Source organism: Macrosteles quadrilineatus, unplaced genomic scaffold (genome assembly GCF_028750875.1).
Source record: "Macrosteles quadrilineatus isolate MER2022 unplaced genomic scaffold, UCM_ALF_1.0 Scaffold_3__2_contigs__length_128488019, whole genome shotgun sequence".
Taxonomy (NCBI): domain Eukaryota; kingdom Metazoa; phylum Arthropoda; class Insecta; order Hemiptera; family Cicadellidae; genus Macrosteles; species Macrosteles quadrilineatus.
In genome coordinates this window covers 109,640,288-109,662,625 of record NW_026542596.1, presented here as the reverse complement: position 1 = coordinate 109,662,625, position 22,338 = coordinate 109,640,288, and the positions used below count along the sequence as shown (strand labels likewise).

The 22,338-nt window shown below is 35.2% G+C and overlaps 1 protein-coding gene across 1 annotated transcript in view; it reads left to right on the top strand.

Moving 5' to 3' along the window:
* LOC128988898 (proton-coupled zinc antiporter SLC30A9, mitochondrial) overlaps window positions 1–22,074 on the top strand; it is a 32,286-nt gene extending 10,212 nt beyond the window's left edge. Inside the window, exons 7-15 of the mRNA XM_054410663.1 lie at window positions 634–763; window positions 2,048–2,186; window positions 2,896–3,051; window positions 4,098–4,209; window positions 15,920–16,130; window positions 16,685–16,877; window positions 17,603–17,716; window positions 18,398–18,489; window positions 19,843–22,074. Of these exons, the coding sequence (XP_054266638.1) occupies window positions 634–763; window positions 2,048–2,186; window positions 2,896–3,051; window positions 4,098–4,209; window positions 15,920–16,130; window positions 16,685–16,877; window positions 17,603–17,716; window positions 18,398–18,442 (1,100 nt within the window). The 3' untranslated portion in view covers window positions 18,443–18,489; window positions 19,843–22,074. The remainder of the gene's footprint in view (window positions 1–633; window positions 764–2,047; window positions 2,187–2,895; window positions 3,052–4,097; window positions 4,210–15,919; window positions 16,131–16,684; window positions 16,878–17,602; window positions 17,717–18,397; window positions 18,490–19,842) is intronic.
* The last annotated feature ends 264 nt before the right edge of the window (window positions 22,075–22,338 follow it).

Sequence of the window (22,338 nt, the reverse complement as noted above, 5' to 3'; positions counted from 1 at the left end):
AGTGAGAAGCCTTGTTTCAGTTAAAGTGGCTGCCCAATTAATTTTTTACCAGCAGCTGTTATGGTTTTTGCTTCACGAGATTTAGATTGAAAAGGTACTTTTTGCTGGACACAGAGAAAACACAGAGAAAAGTAACACAGAGAAGTAAGATACAGAGATTCAATGGTACACTTAACCCTTTCTCCGCCACAATTTTTAAGTGGTTGCATGTCAAAACCGCCAAGGCTATTTTTTGGTCAAGCGCAATGTTTTGATTAACAATCTCTATCTCTTGTTTTAGGCAAAGAACAATAATTCTTTTTTTGTTAGATTAGTTTTAAATTTGTCTTTAAATTAATATAGTAGCTATAATTTTCCCTTGATTATAATTTTCTTCGGTAAGCTAGCCGAACTAGTGAAATCTATTCCTTTTCAAAAAATCAATTAATTTAATGTTTTGTAAGTACCTAATTCTCTGAGTGGAAAAACAGAAGACATATTTTGTTGGTTTATCAACTGTAAATGTGTAGTTGACAAAGAATTAAAGCTAGTGTCTGTACGTAATAACATCAGGTAGTGTTGGAAGAAGTTGATATGTATCTTCTTTGACAGGGTTTATATTACTTCTGTATGAATGTTTTGGTGCTGTTACAGGCACATTCACTGCCAAGCGGAGACTGAGAGATTTCCGCAGAGAGAGAGACCACCAGCGAGAGCTGGAGATGGCGCAGGAGGCAGGACTATTTGGTCCGTCGGGTCGGGTCGTACTTACTGCCATTGCAATGTAAGCGACAAGGTACACGTTTGCTGGGTGTGTAACGACATCCGAGGGTTTCATTCTATCAAATGCTTTACACAATTTGGTAGGCCTTCATCCTGATGGTTGTTGAAGAAAATTATTAACATGACAGATTAATAAATCCAATTAGACTTGACTTCACTGTTTTATTTACGCAAAGATAAATTATGAATAAAAACATTCCAAATAACAATCAATTAAACTACAGTATCTGTTATACAAAACAAAATATGTTCTGAATAGATAGTAAAGTAAAGACAGATCAAAGACAACTAATTTTCAGTAACAAACATAGACAGTTATTTAGTTACAGTTGTCATGGTTGTGGTGAACATTTCCAGTTCTGTATAATTGATGCAGGGGAACACAATGATCTTTAAGCCAGATCATCAAACTGTATCCAAAATGTTATCAATTTAACTTTTTTGTAAGAATATATATTTTAAAATCTGTAACCATTGCTCATTTTCTTTTCAACTACTTTTAACAACTTCATCTTCAGGGATGGTAATGTGGAGTTGGTGGGTGCGAAGAGGTATAATATATAGAAGGTGTAAAGTACTGGCACGTGGTATGTTGTCATTTGTTTCTTGTATAAACTCTGCAGTTGTGTGACACGTTGGACTGGCCGCCGGCGCCGGATATACAGTGACATCATTACAGTCTATCCCACCTCCTATACTCCATAAATCTTGGGTGACTGTCAGTATAGTACAGATTAAATGTATTACAGTTGTGGAGTTGTGTGCAACATCTTACTGCATCTGGTTTCTTGTAATTAACAGTGTATAAGGGTTGTAGTATATGAAAGCACGATTGTATTTCAATAAATCGACAGTTTTATTTTGACTATGAATCAATAATGGAGGTTTTCCCTCTGATAGAACATAATTTTCATGAAATGTAATCCTCATTCACAATAAGTGAACCAATTTCAAATTTCATCATAGGTTTTTGTCATCAGAATGAGTTATTATAACTAATGTCGCATTTACACAAGGCCAGTAGGCAGGTAGGCTCTAGTTTATTTCAAGTTACCTGAGGCAGGTAACCTGCCTGCCAACTGGCTTTAGTTAGGTAATTTTTTATTAAAAGCTTCGTGGTTGCTATAACAGTTGAGAAATGAACGAGTGTCTACATTTTTTTTTTCTTTTAATGAGTAAAACAGAGTGAATCAGTGTTATATATTCCCAATACATCCTTTATTTGTGTTATTTTAGGTTTGTTTCGATTAATCTTCTCCCGCATAAAACATTGCATGTGTTTCAGCAATGGCAGTAACTTTCTTTTCAAGACGTTAGCTTGTGCATTCACTGGGTCACACGTCATGTTCTCCGAGGCTGTACATTCTCTGGCTGACACCATCAACCAACTCATCCTAGCCTACGGGATACACAAATCTGTACAGGCAGGTTTAGGTCTACCTTATCATCATTGTGCATCAGGCAGCTAGTTTTTTGGGAATCAGAAACACAAAACTGTAGAGCTAAAAATTTAGTTTGCTAAATAATTTTGATTTTGTTTTTTTTTATACTAGAATTTTAAAGTAGGGTCCAGTAATACGATTTCCCCTCAATGGAATTTAAATACAGTAAAGCCTCATCGACTGAAATTAAGTAGTTTTTTTTCAGATAGGATAAACTTATGTTTTGCAGTTAATCAATGGTTGGAATTTTAAAACTGATTTAATTCTAGGAGATACTGTAGTCAACAGTAGTTTTTAAAGCTATATTTTTTACTGTCACACTAAAATCCACTACCATATACCCAAAATATATGTCTGAAAATAATTATCAATAGTTTTCTTAATGCTATCTGTATTGTGATATGAGTTTTGCATCGTCTGCTCCATTACTTTCTGTTAGCTAAATTAGGCCATTGTAGATAGTTTGTGTTGCCTGGCTTGTAGCTACTTCACCAATTGATTATAATTTTTTAAATTATGATTTTGGTTTAACGGGGTATGTTTAATAGAAGTTTTACTGTATTAAAATATGTTCAGTTATTACATTTACCTTACAGTTATAGTCAAAGCTCATTATAAAAACAATTTAAGATAACGTTATTTTGTGCCATGGTTTAGTGATGAGTTTTTATCAGCTGATGGTGTGTTACAGAGGGCAGACTCTGATCACCCGTACGGCTACACCAACATGAAGTATGTCTCCTCCCTCATCTCTGGCGTGGGCATCTTTTGTATAGGCACAGGACTGTCTCTGTATCATGGAGTCATGGGGCTGGTGGAGCCCTCTGACTTGGTCAACTACTACTGGGTAACTAGCTTTATACAACAGAAACATGGCCTTTCCATCTTCTCTTGTTCCTCTTCCACCGTCATCTACAGTTTCACTTCCAGCTCCTTGACACCCCTTTTCACCTAATTCATCCAACTTATCCTTCACAAGTATACCTGTGATTTTAGTATACCTGTGATATTACCTTGATTTTGACTTGTGATTTTTATACCTCTTCTAAGGGTGGATGAAGATCGTTTCAGCGACTATGTAGTCTTCTTTAGATCCTTGTCAAGAATATCAATTTTCGCTCATATTGAGGTCACACATAAACAGTTAGACTAAACATGAAAAATGAATATTACACTTCTACTGTAGCCGAAATGATCATCATCCACCCATAGAGAATCACAAGACGAAATCAAGGTAAATTAACCTCTTATTTATATGTTAAGTGATTCGAGACTACAAAAAAATAAAATTATCCTTGATCTTCTTCTGGGTATCCTCCCTTTTACCACCATTATCTCCATTACGCAAGAAATTATCTTCTCACATTTTTCCAAACCATCATATTATTGCTTTTCCGAATCTCCAAGCTGCATTCTCTCTTTTGATCTCTTCATTGTTAACTCTATCACACCTTTTCTTAAGGTACACCTTCATTGGTACCTTTCCAACCCAAAGTAAGTTCTTTCCCCAGTCTAGTTGTGACCTATTATCGTCACATCACTTGTTTAAGTAATATAAACATAACACTAGTTCTGACAAAATTCACTTATACAATTTCATGTCTTACTGGAAGACACTGTTGCTTTATGTGTTATTTGATTTTACATTTATCAAACTAATCTTGACAAACCCCAATATGCTACATTAATTCAAATCAACATTTTTTTAACTGCAGTCTAAAATAACACTGGAAATAAAAAATACAGTAATCTTTTTCCTCTTTTAGTTTTCTTACCTAAATATTTTAATAAGAATAAATATGCACAATAGTTGTTTGAGGTTTAAACATTGAAAACGATTTTCACTAACTAAAAAATAAAAATTTCACTAACTAAAAAAATGGTTCCATCCAGGCTTTACTGATTCTCGGAGGTTCCCTGGCCTCGGAAGGAGCCACTCTGCTGGTCGCTTACAACAACATTAAGAAAGGAGCTGAGAAATGCAACATGACCTTCTCCGAATATGGTAAGTAATGTTTTGGAATAACAGCTACATCATTCTAATAAATACTCCCTGAATCAGAAACCATTATAAAATACACTGAATAACTGTATCAGTCACACAAGCAAAAAAGTATTTAGAATGTTGTCCTTGTTTAAGGATATATGTGTTGTGGTAACTTGTTTTTGCTTTTTACACAGTGCTGGTATTTGGAGTTTGGACCTCAGATATTTCTCAGTATCATCTCCCGTGATGGCGGCAAAATATTAAATACCTCCCATAGTAGTGTAGACATCGTTACCGTCTTCTGCAATTGTAGCAAAAACCCTTTCTCAGTGGTGTAGAAATCATTGTCTCCTGCGATTGCGGAACACCTGTATATCTTCCACGGTTGTGTGAAAATGATAATTCTCTCTTGCAAGTTGTGGCAAAACCTTAAACCTCCCCCGCAGTTGCGGAAACATCCTCATCGTTTAAGTTGCAACGAAACATTAAACACCTCCCTCGGTCATTTCTACGACCATACCAAAACTCTGGGCATCTCCAACGGTCTTGTAGACTTTATCATTGTCTCCCATGACCACGGCAAAACCTGGAACATCTCTTGAAGTTCAGAAACATCATCATCGTCTTCTGCCTGGCCTCGGATATTTACATTCCAAAAATCACTGCAAAATCCTGGACATGTGCCATGGCTGTGAAGTCATGATCATCATTTTTGCGATCATGGAAGTGGAAACATTATCTGCATCGTGGCAAAGCAAGATTTTTCAAGCGCGATCTTCGCAGACATGTTCGCAGACTGTTTTCTCGAGCTCGATTTTCTGATTTGGTACTTGATCTCTCAATTTTGTAAACTACAGTAGACTCCCTCTTATCCGGACACCTTTTAACCGGACATTAGTTTAACCGAACTAGATTGGCAGGAAGCGGGCGGTATTGAACATAGACATAGACATATTTTATTGACACAAAACGTTCTTTATAAATTACATTTCATACATAAGAACAGGTATTTCGTCATAGTGATGTATTTTATAGTAAACTTAATAGTTAAAATAATTAAACTAAACTCATGTAGGATATCAGAGAATTTTTATCTACACTATAGGGTTCTCCAAAAATTCGTCAAGTGAATAGTAGGCTTTATCAATTATTTTATCTTTTATTTTATCTTTGAATTGAGTAGCATTTAAATTTTTAAGATACAGGGGTAATTCATTGTACAATCCAAGTCCCATATATTGAGGGCTGTTCCTAAAAATCGTCAACTTGTGATGTGGTAATCTGAAATTATATTTATTCCTTGTATTATAATTATGTGTAAATTTGACTACATCTGACAAATTTTCCTTAGTGTTATGTATCCAATTTAGAATTTCATTTATGTATAATCCAAAAATGATGTAATTGAAACGACTGTTCTCGTGGGAAAGATTTGAGACCATTAATCACGTGTCTAAATACAATGCTCTCCCAAATTTAAGTCAAATTCTGTATACAGTAAGCATCTAAACGGTCTGTTTTAATGGGTTTTTGAGGACGTCGGTTTAACCGGAAAACCCGTTATCCGGACTGGCTTCGGTCCCAAAGGGTCCGGATTAGAGGGAGTCTACTGTAGGCTCAACTCCCCTAAAAAATCAAGCCACTCACACAATTAGCAAATAGTTAAATGGCTTAAGGTGAGTTAATAAACATTTTTTCTCAAATTTCATTTTACTTTTGGAAAACTGTTAAAGGTTTTTATTTCTATTATTATTTTTGGACGTATCCATAAGCCACCAGCTATCATTTCTTTAGTTGGCTGGTTGACTTCCATAAAAACTTTACAAGCCACATAGCTTGTCCTTAAAATATTTTTACCAACAATAACAATATTTTCAGCTAAACAATAGTTATTTGTGCAACTAGTGAGAAAAGTAGGGGTCTGCGGGTCCCCGATTTTTTCGGGTCGGGTCGGGCCAGCGGAAGGCCCGAGAGACCGGGTCGGGTCGGAGATTTGTTCGGGCCAAGATCGGGTCGGGCCAAAAAAAATAATTATTAGGCCATTTTTAAAGTTATAATAAGTAATTTTCAAAGAAACACTCTTATATACATTATTACAGAGGAATTAAAATGTTAAAATTAGAATTAAATATTAAGTTTGCTCACGTTTAAGAACAAAGACAACAGAGAAATTATTGCCTTACTGTCACTAGCCAGAGCCAGTCGTCTACTGACAAAACAAAAGCCGTGACGCAACAGTGCAAAGAAAACAAAGTCAAAAGAAAGACTATTTATCCAGAGGTACCAGTTTAATTATTTATTGTTTATTCCATACCTAGTTTAAATTATATTTTAGTATTTTATTTACATAATAAATTATAAACAAAAGAAATATCTGATATAGTGTACAGATCTGTATCTTGTTCTTTTATTTTCCTATTGTCCTTTTTGTCATTCAGTAACAAAACAAAACAACACTTCTGATCGTCGCTGGTTCGGCATTGTTTGGTCACCATTTAATTTTTTTTTTTAAGTATCAAGTATCAACAAGTCTACAAAGAGGTTAGGCCTAAATATTTTATAATTTTATGAAAGTTTTCATCAGTAAAATTATTTTTTTCATAAGTTAGATTGAGTTTCAAAAAATATATTTCTAAGATCCAATACAATATTTACAAGACACAAACTACCATGAATTAATTTCTTTGGAAATTATCTGTAACAGTTTTATATTTTTGAATAAAGAAAATATATCTTTTTGTCTCTACTTACTTGTTTTGTTACTTGTATTTTGTCAGCAATTGGAACAACCGGGTGGTGTAATACGGGCGGGGGAGGGGGAGGGTCTATGACCTTGAGTGTCCCCGGGCCTGGCTCGGGTTGTGTAAGATGGGAGGGGAGGGGAGGGGGAGGGTCTGTAACCTTGAGGAGTCGCAGTCAGATTGGCACCACGACAGATTGGCACCATGGTGTTTTAGCACCCGGCGTCACATTAGAACCTCGTTGACATGAGGCCATGAAATATCACCCCACGACAGCATGGCACCACGACAGATTGGCACCTGCCTTTTCTAGAGGTTCCAATGTGTCGTGTACTGTTACGACTGATTGGCACCTCTGCGGCCGCCGTCAGCTTGGCACCGCGACAGATTGGCACCTGCCTTTTCTAGAGGTTCCAATCTGTCGTGTACTGTTACGACTGATTGGCACCTCTGCGGCCGCCGTCAGCTTGGCACCGCGACAGATTGGCACCACCCCTTTCTTGAATGAGGTTTAAAAGTACAACAACGCAGTTTTCTGCGTGCAATATTGAGTGGAGCTGGAATATTAATCCAATCCTTCTCTAAAGTCAATCAATACTACACCTGTTCCTCGTGAATGAGATTTAACTACTTGCAGTATTCAAGCAGAGACGGTAAATGTACAAAAAATATGTTTTTTGTGTATTTACCGTCTTGTAACAGTATAAGCGTAAATATATGTTTTTAATGTTATAAGACGTTTCTTTTATTTACTTTCCATCTAATTAACGTACATTATAAATTAAACGTTTTATTTTAATTTTAACTAAATCATAATATACAAAAATAAAATAAAACGTTCAAATGTAGTTCTTTAATTTAAAGTCAATCACTTCAACAGTTATTCTATAGATTCTTGTGTAAACCATATTAATAATACTGCAAAGGGCAAACGTATCAAACTGTTACGACTTCCCGAAAGATTAATGAAATTTTAAGTTGATTCTAAAAGTATTTTAAGTTTTGGAACGGTCAGAGTGAGGCAGAGAGTCTGTCAACTATCACTAATCGTCTTGTTTTCCGGGTCCGACTCCTATTGTTGGGGCGTAAGTACATCCACGGAAACAAGAGATACTGACTCATAATTAATATGTTCAGTATAAATATGTAGCTTGTGCAACTTTTCATGATCTACAAAAGCAAATATCATTACGTTCTAAGTCATGATTTGTTTACATTTTACATTAAATTTCTAGCAAATCGGTTTACGTCTGCCTTGACAAGTAAATACTACAGGTAATGTGTAAATTAAACATATTTTAATAACTAACAAACATACATGTTATTACATTTTCTACAATGAGATTGGTTATAAACAAAATCATAACCTCTGGAGAGGTTATGACTAGTGATTTTTAGTCCTTTAGTTGGTGGTAATATATAAGGATTTGTACAGATTTATTAGTATGGCGTAAACTATCGCACGTAACTCGTCCAAAATGTGTGTACCGGACTCGTATGGTAATCCCGTGCGAGACGAGGTCGAGAACGACCACACTCGTCCGGTTGTTTGGTTGGAATACTAGAATACTGGAGTGCGGCAAAAGGTAGTAAATGCAGCAATTAGCAACTGTCAGTACTATAATCATATTTATACAAACAATTGTGCTGATTTTATTTAACTAATCCCGATTAAAAAAACGTATTTAACATTCTTTTATGGTTAACTAGCAGTCATACCCGTTCATCGCAACGGGAAGAGAACGCTAAAGAGAATAATTATGTTCCATAGATTTGTCGTATGTAGATAAACTTTTAGAGGTCCGAAAAGTATTAACTGGATACTCCGTTTCCCAAACATTATTTTTGGGGAAACAAACCATACAAACACATTAGTTACCTGTTGGTAAACCTTATATCTTTTTAATGTTATTTAATATCATAGAACCAACTTGTGTAGTTGAAACAGGTGGCAAAACTATTTTATTCCTGCTCGTAAAAATTCAAACAAATCCCTTTTCGTATGGAAGAAATCACAACTACTTCTTGAGTGCAAAAACCGCCAAACATCTTTAAGAAACTCGCCGAATGTGTAATGGCCCTTTTATAGTGATTTTTTCATTACGCTTTTGCTACCAGATAGCATGTTTATAGAATGACTTTTTTAACTGATTAAGCATTGTACTTTGAATCAGATGTGGCATTAGTGAATAAGGATTCTTTCATTTCGTGCTTCGTGGAATTAAACAAAATATCACAGTCAGGGCCCACAGTGAAATATGTAACAATTGCTACTAAAGATTTTCGCGTAAGACGAACGTACTAACGCGTGTATTTGTGGTAATCAACAGCTTGAGTGAACAACTGTTAGTAAGAATAATGCTGCTACCTGGTTGCTACTTATCTATATAAATAAAATTAGAGTTTTGTCTGTACATTGCTCAGAATCATACATTATTAGGTTATTTTTACGTTTTATACATTAAAGAAGCCGAAACAAGTCTCATCTAAATTTCTGTCTGTCTGTCTGTCTGTCTGTCTGTCTGTCTGACACACTCAAGATGGCATTTTACGCAATCTTCTCCAGGAAAACGAGAGTACCTATCAAGACCCAAGTCATTTTAATGTATTCACTTGATTGGCGAGAGTGTCTTTAGCCATTAAAATATGGTCTCACTACTTTGTAATTAAAATTACGGCCGTTCAAAAATGCAGTTTTGTGCGATTTTTGTCAAGTTTTCTTCCAATTTGTATCACATAATCATCTATGAAACAACGAACAGCTGTTCGGATCAAGATTATTTTTTCTAGCTGTCACTGAAATGTTTACAAATGTTGTTTACAAACACCACAACCATTTCCGATCACGTTTTGAAGGCAAATCCCATCCAAGTGAGATTAAAAACGTTTTTATTAGATAAAGGATTCAATTAATCGCAAGTGGAATAATATAGTGTAACCGTAAATTAAATAACTAGGCATCATCCAGGTCAGGAACCAGAAATATGTGTATAAAATTGTTTTGGAGTTTTGATAACCAGAAAGAAGACATTGAATCAAGATTGAATCAGTGTTGTATACGGCTGGGAAACTTAAATTTACTAATAACCGTCGCCAATAGATTAGAAACAATGTTCCACTCATTGACGGCTCTTCAATGGCGGTTGTGTAAAGTGTAAAGCAAAAAATTACAACTGCAGTGGGTGATTGTAACAGAGGTTTACGGATGATGCTGAACTCGATTTTCCAATGTGTCACTTTCTGTTCCTACCATTGAGTATATAAAGTCAATAGTTCCTACTCACCGTGTGATGCAATCGCTGGACCATACAGCCAATAGGCCCATAGCCTTCTCTTGGGTACGTGTGGTTCGTATGCTTACCCAATTATTTATAACAACCCTTTCGACAACGATACTTGATACCGGTACTTTTCCATAGAATACACGGCCTACCTAGGTACTTAAGAAATAAAATTATAAACGTCCAAAAACCGAACGTTGTGTGATTTTTGTCACATTTCCTTATAATGTTAATATATATACCAGCAACCATTGTTTAGAGAATACGTAATCTATTAAATAACAGAAAGTTATGTTGTATGAGGTTTTTTTTCAAACTGACACCGATAAGTTTACATTAAGAGTTGTGTACAAATAAAGCAATTAATGGGAAATAACTTTGATTGCCGATAACTTTTTACGAGAAAATCCAAAACCAAGAGATCAATAACCTTGATTAACGCATATAATTGGTCGGATGTACTACAGTTCTTAACTGTAAACGTTGGTTTTTGGTACGGTACTGGTTCTTTTCCTTTTAACCTTTAGTAGCAGCAAGAATCATTTTTACGTACCAACACATCACAGTAATTTACAAATTAGTTATCGTTGGTGTTGCACCTTATTTATTACAGGCGTAGGCCTATTCAATTTAATTGATGTCTTAACTGTATAATTTTTGCTTTTTCTGTCTGGATTCCAAAATGTTATGCTAAGAAAACTATAACGCATTTTAGTAAAACATTTATTCAGCAAACCATCATGAATTGTTCAAACACTTTGAACGTTGTTTATGTATCAATAGTTCGTGGCCTATTTTGGTAATTTTTATTACAAATTACCAATCTAAATCGTCTATAGTAGGCCTACTGTACTTCATTTCATATAGCAAACCGATTCAGATAGCATTTCGACAGAATTTCGAGTCATCTCCGGTCCAAGCAAATATAAATTGTTATGATCAAATTTTATGGCATTAACAAAAAAGATTTCAAGTACTAATTTTATATGTACCTTTTTATGCTTAAAGCGTAGCAGATTCCCTAATTAAGTTCGGTATTTTTGTCTGTATGTATGATGGTAACGCATTAATGTCCTTGTTTCTCAATGTTTCACGGAAAGGACAAGAGCGCCTTGATAATGAAAATGTCAACCCGAATAAAGTGTTAAATTAAGAGGTTGAAAGTGTTAAATTAAGAGGTTGAGGTAGTACCTTAAATACTTTTAACCATTATGTTATAGTCCTTTAAATTCTGAACAAAATTGTACAAATCCCATTTCCGTATATTTGCTCTCACCGCTTACACATGATAAAGGTTGTTGACAAACTTATGGGAGAAAGTATGTGTCAGAATGCTGATACCGTTTATTTAGTCATTGGATATAACATATGGACCAACAAGATCCGGGTGACATTTAATTGCGAAGCATTAGTTTTGGCTTGATACTGTCAGATACTGTATTTGCGAAGGAATAGTTTTGTCAGCATATCTGAAAGTATGCAAACCAACTGCTGTGCTTTATATAAGAAGGTTTTAACTGACTATGATAAGATCCCCGTGCGTAGAACGGGCACACAGCTAGTTATTGCACTAAAAGAAAGAAACTTCACTTTTCACGTTAATTTTCGCGGTTTTAATGGCTTAATTGGTATTATACTTTTCCGATGAGCTCGGTTATCTACGGAGGCTGATCAATTGGGGCTCAGATTATCGTGAGTCTGCATAATATGCTGTATTGGGGAAACCTAACCTCATGTTCAAATTTAATGTTAGAAAAGTCATTATAACATGTACCATACCATATTTACTCATATTAACTCAGTGTGTTACTTAAAAAAAAAATGATTTCAATATTAAAGTTACTTAAAATCATTGAAACACCTTTATTGACAGTACAGTACACTTAATACGAGTCCCGTATATCAATTCACTATTGACATAATGTGTGCGGCACATTTAATCTAAATCTGGCCTGGTTTACCTTAGCTATTATTTCCCTCGAGGTTCAATAACCTGGGGGGCGTCCTCCCCCCATAACGGGTAGAAGGGCAATCCTAATCCCTTGTTGACAAACAACAGTGTCTTTGTTACGGGCGACCACGAGGGACTGCTGGCATCCTCACGCTATTCAAATTACGGAGATTTCTATATTTGAGTCTGCAAGTTATGTGGCATTTCCAATTGTCAATTTGGTCTTCAACATCAACGTTGACATTGACAAACGAGTGGACGTACAGAGAATTTGAGGAAGACGGAAAACTCCACGCTGGGAGGGTTTCGAATATTTTTTCAAGCACCTTTAATAAGATGATCCTTTTTTGAAATAGGACAAGGCCATAAATAAAACTAGCGTCAGTGCTGTGACCCTTGAGGCATTTAGGGGTCGTTTTTTTATTAATGACAGTTCAGTTAACTACACCACACCACCTGTTTCTCAATCCTAATATTTGTAAAGTAGGCCTACTGTTAGGACCAAGCCTTGCTCAGTAGTATTTTGATTTCGACTAGTTTTTGTTATTACTGTTGATCAAGATTCCTTAAATAAAGCGTAGGCCTACTAAGAAAACACATGCGAATTGTTAATGTTAACACGAAAAACGATTATTATAAAACGTATTTTATTGTTATGTTTACAGAAACATTGAGCGAACTGTACATTACAAAATAGATGACCCGGCGAACTTTGTACCCCATAAAAGTAAAAAAAACCAAATCAACCGGCCACCTTTATAAGCCTTTTAAAAAACAATCACAGACAACATAAAACAGCTGAAAATGACTTTCAATTACATTACCTGTCAAATGTTTAATCAGCTGTTTCGAAAATATTTAAATTAATGTATGCATATGGTCAAAATCCATCATATTTTTCTTCATACGCATAACATACATATGTGCGGCTTAGCCCTAAATTTAAATACTGAACTGAAGATACATGTGTTAATCGGGTTAAAGACGAATCCAACAAATCATAAATCATTAAAAAGATCCAGCCGGTCTCGAGTTACAAACTGCTTAACTAACACGACATCATGGCATGTAGCGTATATCTAGATGCATACTAAGAAAGTGTTTAAAAGTATTTTTTCTCAAAGTCCTGATATGATGTAGAAAATCCATCATAGCGACCACTTTCAATTTCCATAGCTTTATATATTTTAATTCACGTAAATTTCACGCCTAAATAACCCCATTTCAGAAGATTTGCATATTCAGTGTAACCATAGCTCGAGTTATACATTACTTGATTTTAGAGTTTTGGTCAAAGAAGGAAGTACCGGTAATTATTTTATAGGTCAAGCCTACTTGCGTTCAACCGCATCTTGTTTACAAAAAGGTAAATTAAGTAATAAATTACAGCATCTCAAATATATCATAATTTATCACTCTATAATGCATAAAAATATCATTTCATTGAAATAATATTAGTTAACTGAATGATAAATTGTAATTTCTTTGATAAGCTGTAACTTCTGAATGAAAAAACCTTTTTTAACCAGGTTAACGCACACCCCCTTACGAAAAATGACTGCAAGGTTTCATTCAATTGTGCCAAATACTTTAGTAGGTATCAGACGTTTTCCAAATTATAAACTTGAGTTTAATGGCATAATATTAAAAGCCTTGATGAACTGTAACTTTGATTAGATGGACCATTTACGAAGCGGTTTGTGCTGTTAAAGTTTATGTTATTATCAATGTGTATGCATTAATTGACATGCATCAAGTATTGACACGTCTCTGTTTTCAAACATCAGACTAGTAAGTAAAACGAAAAGGTGGGCCTATTGAGGGCAGCGGTGCCAATCTGTCGTATACTGTTACGACTGATTGGCACCTCTGCGGCCGCCGTCAGCTTGGCACCACGACAGATTGGCACCTGCCTTTTCTAGAGGTTCCAATCTGTCGTGTACTGTTACGACTGATTGGCACCTCTGCGGCAGCCGTCAGCTTGGCACCGCGACAGATTGGCACCACCCCTTTCTCCAGGTTCCAATCTGTCGTGTACTGTTACGACTGATTGGCACCTCTAGGAGCGGTGCCAATCTGTCGCGGTGCCAATCTGACGCGGTGCCAATTAGACGCGTACCCCCTTGAGTGTCCCCGGGCCCGGCTGTGAGAGTGATTCATGGTTTTTTGTTTACATTCTACTACCCTTCCTTCCGAGAAAAAGACCCTACAGTTTCAAAAACATTGACTTACAGTATAAAAACATTGAGTTGTGTTGCTAATTAGGGCACTATAATGTCTCTGCTGTCTGCTTATGTTGCCAAATTAGCATTTAACTTTCTTTTCTCTTGATTTAATATAATTTTCTATATATTAAGAGTTCCTTTTCGGGTACCTAATAATTGTGATATTGTTTGACTTGAGTTTATGGATTTTTAATTCTTTTAATTTATTAGCTAAAATCAGTTGTTTTAGGATTTTAATCTCTTGCAATACCTATAACTGTGCCTATAACTGTGTATCTATAACTGTGTATGACATGATATGCAATTTTTACAGTCTTTACTATAACTATACCATAAACAATGTATGTGTGTTATTTATTGTTTTAGAGTTTTATAGTAAATTAGTTTACACAATATCTTTTCTTCAATGAGTTCTCCACTTGTTATGTTGCTTAGTAGGCCCTATACAAAATAATTCCTATGTAAAGCTGTAGGCCTACTAATGCCAATAATAGATAATTCTTTATTTATGATGATGTAACTAATAATGCTATTGTAAGTGTGAGGTTTTTGTACTTAGGAGGTTAGGAGGCAGGGAATGAATGATTCATATTGCATGGTGGAAACATAGAATTTTTATTTTCTTCTTGTTTGCAGTCTTGAAGCCAGTCCACAGGCCCTAAACTTGTGATAAGGTTAATTGATTTGTTTATGATCCATTTATATTAAGTTCCATTACAAACTTGTTGTAATATAGCTGTTTAGATATTTCAACAGTTATGAAAATGGGAAAGAATGGCTTGATAAAAAAAATTATTTTCTTCTTTCTTGCAGTTGAGGCAACTCCTAAGCTGTAAATAAGTTATGAACATGAAATAATATACATAAATACAATCTTTTTCCATATGTTATTTTCAAGTAATATTATAAACACAGATAGGAGTTAAAAAAAGAAAAAAAATCCGGTAATTAATAATTTTTGGCCCGACCCGATTTTGGCCCGAAACCCGAGGACCAAAATTATTGGCCCGACCCGACCCGACCCGAACCAAAAAAGTCTGACCCGCAGACCCCTAGAGAAAAGTGAGCAATTGACTCACTCAAGAGAAATCCTTACTCACGAGCCGTGAGGAATGGTTTCTCGAGTGAGGCAATTGCACTTTGCACTCGAGTTGCACATTATATTTTTCCTACAGTTACCATAAACCAAATAAATTGGTGAAGAAATATAACCTATTTTTACACAGAAGTGAACTTTTAATATAACATTTAATGTGAAGTGACAAATACAACAGTACAACAGCTGACAAGCTGATTTACAGCCAGTGCTGCCAACATATTTCGCGCGCATACGACGTTGCCTGCATGTTACGCGCTCACTATTTCATGCCTTCACGTTGCAAATCTGGAGTGAGACAAAGTAATTAGAGTGAGACAATGTTAACATTGTCTCACTGATGAGCGAATTGGCCACTTTGCTTTCTCAAATCAGTGAGAGAACATGTACATTGTTAGGTAACTGTAGGAAAAAAATATTTTCTTTGTTGACAGTTCTGAGAGGCACTGATCCCAGTGTCAACGTAGTGCTACTAGAGGACTGTGCTGCCGTAGTAGGTGTAGCTACTGCTGGCGTGTGTCTGATGTTGTCCTCCTACTTCAACTCTCATATACCTGACGCTATTGGCTCTCTCATCGTCGGAGGGATCCTGGGATGTGTGGCGTCTTTCATCATCTACACCAATATCGCTGCTTTAGTTGGCAGGTACAGATTGAATTCTCTCAGATATTCTGCTTGTTAAATTTAGTATAGAATATTTTGCATTTTAAGTTTTAAGATTCAAACTTGAGTGGAATAAACACACCATCATTCACAAGCACGCATGCTTATTTCACATCCGGCATATAGGAATATAACAATTGTTCATAGTGAAATAAAACTATTCTTCTACTTATGATTCAACATTATTAACTTTCAAAAATATTTTTTATGTTAAGATGAATTTTCAAAAGTGTTATTTAACCCTTAACTACTACTTGCAGGCAATTTTTATGAGGGTTGTCTGTAAATAAAGACCTCCAATAAGCTCTGTTTGCAGCCAAGCGAGCTAGTTTGAATCTAAAACCGGCGCAAGTTGATTGGTTGCGACCAGAGGTTGTTGGGACTCGTTGAGACTATGATGAAGAAAGCAAATAAAATATACTTCATGCTTTCTAATGGACTGGTTAAAGTCCACATCCTTCACACCATTATGTTTGATTCCATTTTCAAACTACAATAAATTTCTCATTTGACTATATAAAAGTAACAATTTTCAGGTCAATCCCTCACGAGTATCTGGAGAAGATCAACATGGAGCTGGAGTCTGACGTAATGATACGAGCGATCCACGATGTGAAGGGTATAGACATGGGCAACTCACTCATCAGATACAAGGCTGAGGTGGACTTTGACGGACGGGAGCTGACGAGGTCCTACCTGGACAAGCAGGACCTAAACACCCTACTGGAGGTGAGGTGACAAGTAGTTAACCATTGCTAAGCCCCTGGTGCATTCTCGTGACAAACCTGGTTGCGGTTCGGTCATCAACATAAGTTGTAAACGTTGTAATTAAAATAGAACCCGGTAATTTAAGAAACTTCCTGAAAATGTTGACACTGTGAGGTGGATTTCCGCTTAGTGATTATGTCAAATTGTACAATATAATTCTAACCACAAATTACTGTATACAAGTTTTTGTAAATTAGGAATAATCCCACTAGATTGCCTCTAAGGACATTAAATCTTTGCCCTACAGTAGACTCCCTCTTATCCGGACTCTTCGGGACCGAGGCCAGGCCGGATAACGGCTTTTCCGGTTAAACCGACGTCCTCAAAAACTCGTTAAAACGGACCGTTTAAATGCATACGTACGGTATACAGTATTTTTAGGAGAGGATTGTATTTAGACACGTGATCACTGGTCTGAAATCTTTCCCACGAGAACAGTCATTTCAGTACCGCCCACTACCTGCCGATCTAGCCCGGTTAAACCGATGTGCTGATAAAAATTGTCCAGTTAAAGAGATGTCATTTCTGCCGAGTGTAGTCCGGTTAAACCGATGTCCGGTTAAAAGGTTTCTGGATAAGAGGAAGTCTACTGTACTCCAATTTTCCTTTCTCTCAACAAAAAATATGCCAATTTAAAAAATAACCAAAATGCGTGTAATTTATTGAGTGTTTTTTTTTTTAATCAGGAAGTGAAAAACTTCAAAAACATCGATGAATTTGAAGGATTTATGCTGAAACACAGTGAAAACATAGTGGACATGATGGGAGGTGAAATCGACAGGATCGAAATGAAACTCAGGGTAAGTATTGAATTTTTGTAGTAACAATTTTATTGTTGTATTGTGTTGGCAACAGGAAGAACAGAACAGAAATACATGGAAATTAGGGATAAACATGAAACCTTTAACTATTGATACAACTAGACATTCCATCCCCACGTTAAAGTTATCGCCAGTTTTTTAAAAATCAAAATCGTCGTGGTTGATGTGAGCCAACAACAGATTGTGCTGGTGTAAATTACTGATTTCTGTTGAATACACAAACTTTTTACCAAGTCAAACTGATGGAACAACGTATTGTGAGCTATAGCAACTGTTGGCCTATCAACTATGTCAGCTACAAATAATAAGGTGGAGAATATAATTTTGGACACTAGCACGTTCTGTGTCTGGCTCACTCAAAAATGTTCTTTTTTATTGACAACAGCTGGTCCATATAGATGGAATGTATACTTCAGTATTCAGCAGTCAATGGTGAAACTTACCGATATAATTTTTGCACAGCTGCTAGACTCTCCCTGACTTCCTTTGAAAAAAGACTAGTAAAAAAATATCTTATGAAGCTGGCATTTTGAAGCAACTGGCAGAGTAGACTTTTAGTATTTTTTCACATAAAAGTCTTTTAGGCTGTATTCTGAATTTCATATTTAGTTTTTTCACTTCCACCTATTTATAAAAATAAAAATGTTATGTTTCTTACAGAAAAAGTTCCCCGATGTGAGGCATTGTGATTTAGAGATCTTGTAAGGCCTAAAAACCTGGTGAAGCGAATGCTGTGATAGAAAAATGAATATGTGAGTAGTCTTATTAATTTACTACTTAAAAATATTCCTCGTACTGTTTTCTGAATTCACAGTTGTATTTCAAGGTTTTCGATTATTGCCTGGAATGTGATAGATTAAGATATTGTAACAATTGAAGAGACAGTTAGGCTACTATGTTTTATGATGTTGCCGCAATCACAATATACGATCATATCACAGTCATTGTTGGACAAGGTTATTTTGTTCTCGGTACTGTGGTCCAAGGAAATTTTTAGAATCTTGTAAAAATTACCAGAGATCATCATAACATCAAAATTGGGGTAAAAGGTTGCAGTGTCATTGGAATTCTGGCAGATGATCATGATATGACTGAGTGCAGAAGCTGATATTGCTGTAAACAAGAGTTTTTTGCACTAGAAAGTTGTTGCTTTAACCATGATGTACATTTTCTGTGTTGAGAGTGTCATGAAAATTTGTTTCAGCGCTGTAGCACTCGAGGAAAAGATGTGAATACATTGTACATACTTTGTACCCCACAGATAGATTATTCCTAAAGATCTGAATATAGAATAGGCGAACACACATTTTAGTGCTAGTACTCCTTCATTTCATGTTGTTTGTTGTTGTTCCGGATCGGTATGACATTTAATAAAAGGTTAAATTACCTGTGTCCGCTGGTTAATCCTAATGTGCTGTATCTTTACAGGAGATGCATTTCGGCAAAATTAAGTTGCCATCATCAGTCCTATTATAAGGTCTAAGTTAGTACTCGATTATGGATTCTCAAGCGATTTTGTTAGTTTATGGCTCATTGCTCGTTTGAAAGAACTTATTTGAGTAGATGTCATTAAGGTCTGATAAGGTTTGCCCCAGTTGCCTTTAAAGTTCCCGTGTTATCCTTGTTGTCCAAATAACGGCAACTTATCTCAGTATCCCATGAATCCAAATCAAGCTCAATACAAAAATGCCTTTTGGGATTAAGTCAGACAATCATAAAATACGTACGAATATTGTTCAGGGATCCATAAAACATGAGATCTGAGAAATCTTGTTTACAAATATACAACTTTAATGTTGTTGCATTGATATAATGAAATGTATTTTACAAAAACATCAAATGGTCTGTAAAGTGTTATTTTTATAATTTTGACAGTCGCCAAGAGTTTTGTTTGAATACAGGAAAAGTAGTGATTTTGATCAATGTTCATATTAAATTTAAAATAAAATTTGTCACTAAAATATACCATAAAAATGAACAAACAGGGAAAAGAACTACAGAAGATAATTGTAGTGTAAATATGTGTAAATAGGTTGACTTTATCTAGGAGTCAAATTCAGGAAAATTGTATCACGGAGGTATATTAAATAATTGGTGTTGTTTAGGCTGCAACAAAGATGCCGTTGGAACGGCCAAAGTTGACTCCAGATGAAGTGAAACTCATCTTGTAAATCCGAGCTGCGACTTGTCCAGCCATTTTTTATAAGTTACCTCTAGAGCCACAAGTTGTGTGAAAGTGAAATGATTATAGATATAGTACTAACTTATTTTGTAATATTAACTGTACAGCTTTATTATTTTTGTACATAGTGGCAATATATCGAGTGGGTGTTTTATTTAATTTATCAGTAGACTGGTTTTATTTACGTATTTATTTTGTCATGAGAGCTTTATTCAGTATTAATTATAGACATTTTTATAACCATCTAACTATATAATGTGTTTATAGCTAAGCTATTGTTAATCAATGTGAATATCAGCTTGAAAGGTATAGTTATTAATTTTTTTTTGTAGCACTAACATTTTGGATTTTTAAGGGTTAGTCTTATAATTAATCATACTTACAGTGCCTAAAATAGTTCTGTGGTAAGTACATGCAAACCGTTGCCGAGATTGAAGAGGCTTAAAATAGAAATCTGATATAATTGGTTACCCTACTTGCCACGGTTTTGTTAGTCAAACGTGCACTAAAGCAAAAGTAAATAGAGATAATACTACTGCACTAGTTTTTTTGTAATTTCACTACTACATTAAATCTAATAGTAGGTAGCATAATCCTACTATTTTAATATCATCCAAAATGTAAGCGAAACATTTTTCTTTCTTTCTTGTAAAGTGTTAAAAATATTATCAAATGTGTTTTTCTTTGTGGAGTGTTTTAGTTATAATGTTTTGCCTTAAAATAGATCTTAGTGTAAATGCTGCTTAAATGGTTGATATTTTAAGACAAAATCATTCCAGTTAAGAATATTTGTCTAGAGTAATCATGCTATAACAAATTTCAAATAAGTCCAATAGTTTACAACTAATAATATATATAAAGTGATTTTGAAAGAAATGTCATATTTTTTCTTGAATTTCAACTTTTTTAAATGCTTTGTTTAAAAGCATAATGGACTTTTTGTCCTAGGACGCTAGGCACAAGTTTGGGATTGTTTTTCACATTACTTCAGGCTAGACCTAGGGGTTGCGGTAATATCACTTAGGAAAAATCCATTGGTGATTTGGCGGGATTTAAACCCGGGACCTCAGGGACTAAAGTCCCGCGCTCTAACCACTAGACCAACTCGCTACCCCCCAAAAAAAGTATAATGGACTAAGAACTATGGAAACAATCATGAAGTATTGCATCCTAGTGTTGCCTTTAAACCTAAACTTATGTTTTGGTACCTGATGCGTCACTGTTTTGGAAATAAAAGAAACACAATTAATTCAACTGTAACTTAATGGTGTGATTAATAAATAGTATGAATGAAATGAGTGGACTTTATAATAAAGCACATGCCCTTTACAGTTTTGTACTTGGTGTATTTACATCAAGTTCAGTTGGTACTTTGACTTGATCTAAAATAAATAAGAAATACTAGATTTTTAAACTATTACATTTATTTGATTGATAATCGAGCTTGCTACTGTAAGTTAATCGTAAATAGGGTTTACCCACTGTTAACGTTACCTATGTATTTATTGATAAACTTGTTAAGACAATTTTCCCCTCCAATCAAAGAAATTAACTTCATTATTTTGTATGTTAGCAGCCAATTAATCCCTATATTATATTTACAAACAAATTCACAATCCCAAACAAGAGAATAATTTTATAGCCCGGTTCAGATGAGGGTCCATATGAGCAGACCAGTGTCAGACTGTTTCCATTTTTAAATGAACAGTATAACCAAAACTGACACATACTTTCTCCTATTAGCTTGTCATCAACTCTAATCATGGAGCAAGCGGTTGGAGAAACAATGGTATTTTATGGGTAAAATCGCCAAAGTAGGAATAATTTTTTAATCGTTAATTTTTACAGCATTGAGGGTTGTGAAGTTTTTTTTTATTTATCTGTTATTTTAAGTGAAAATCACCATTAAAATCAAAATTTCCGAAAAATTAAAAAATAACCTGGATATACTGTGGATTGGTACCCTCATACCAAATTTCATCAACATCACATGTGTGGTCTGTATCTCTGTACACTTCCACACACACAGACACAGGCATCACTTCAAAAACCACTTTTTTGGGTTCAGAGGGGCCCAAAATAGATATTCCCACCCAAAACTACAACTCAATTTTACAAACAAGAATTTTACAAAATCAATACTTTCTCCATATTATACTGTATAGGGGGGGGGGGGGAAGTAAAACAAGGCACATGTCATGTCCTGACTAAAAATCCTATGATGGTGCATGGAAATGGAAACAAATCATCCATATGTGTTTACGGTTCAAGTATAATTTCATCATTTCATGCGAGTATTGTTTATACCTTCCCAGCTGAGTCTTAGATACTTTTTTCCAAACCACCAGCAAAAATATAACCATAGCACACACAGCCACACCTCACAGTAAGCAGCTGGTTCCTGTCTTTTTGTAGATAA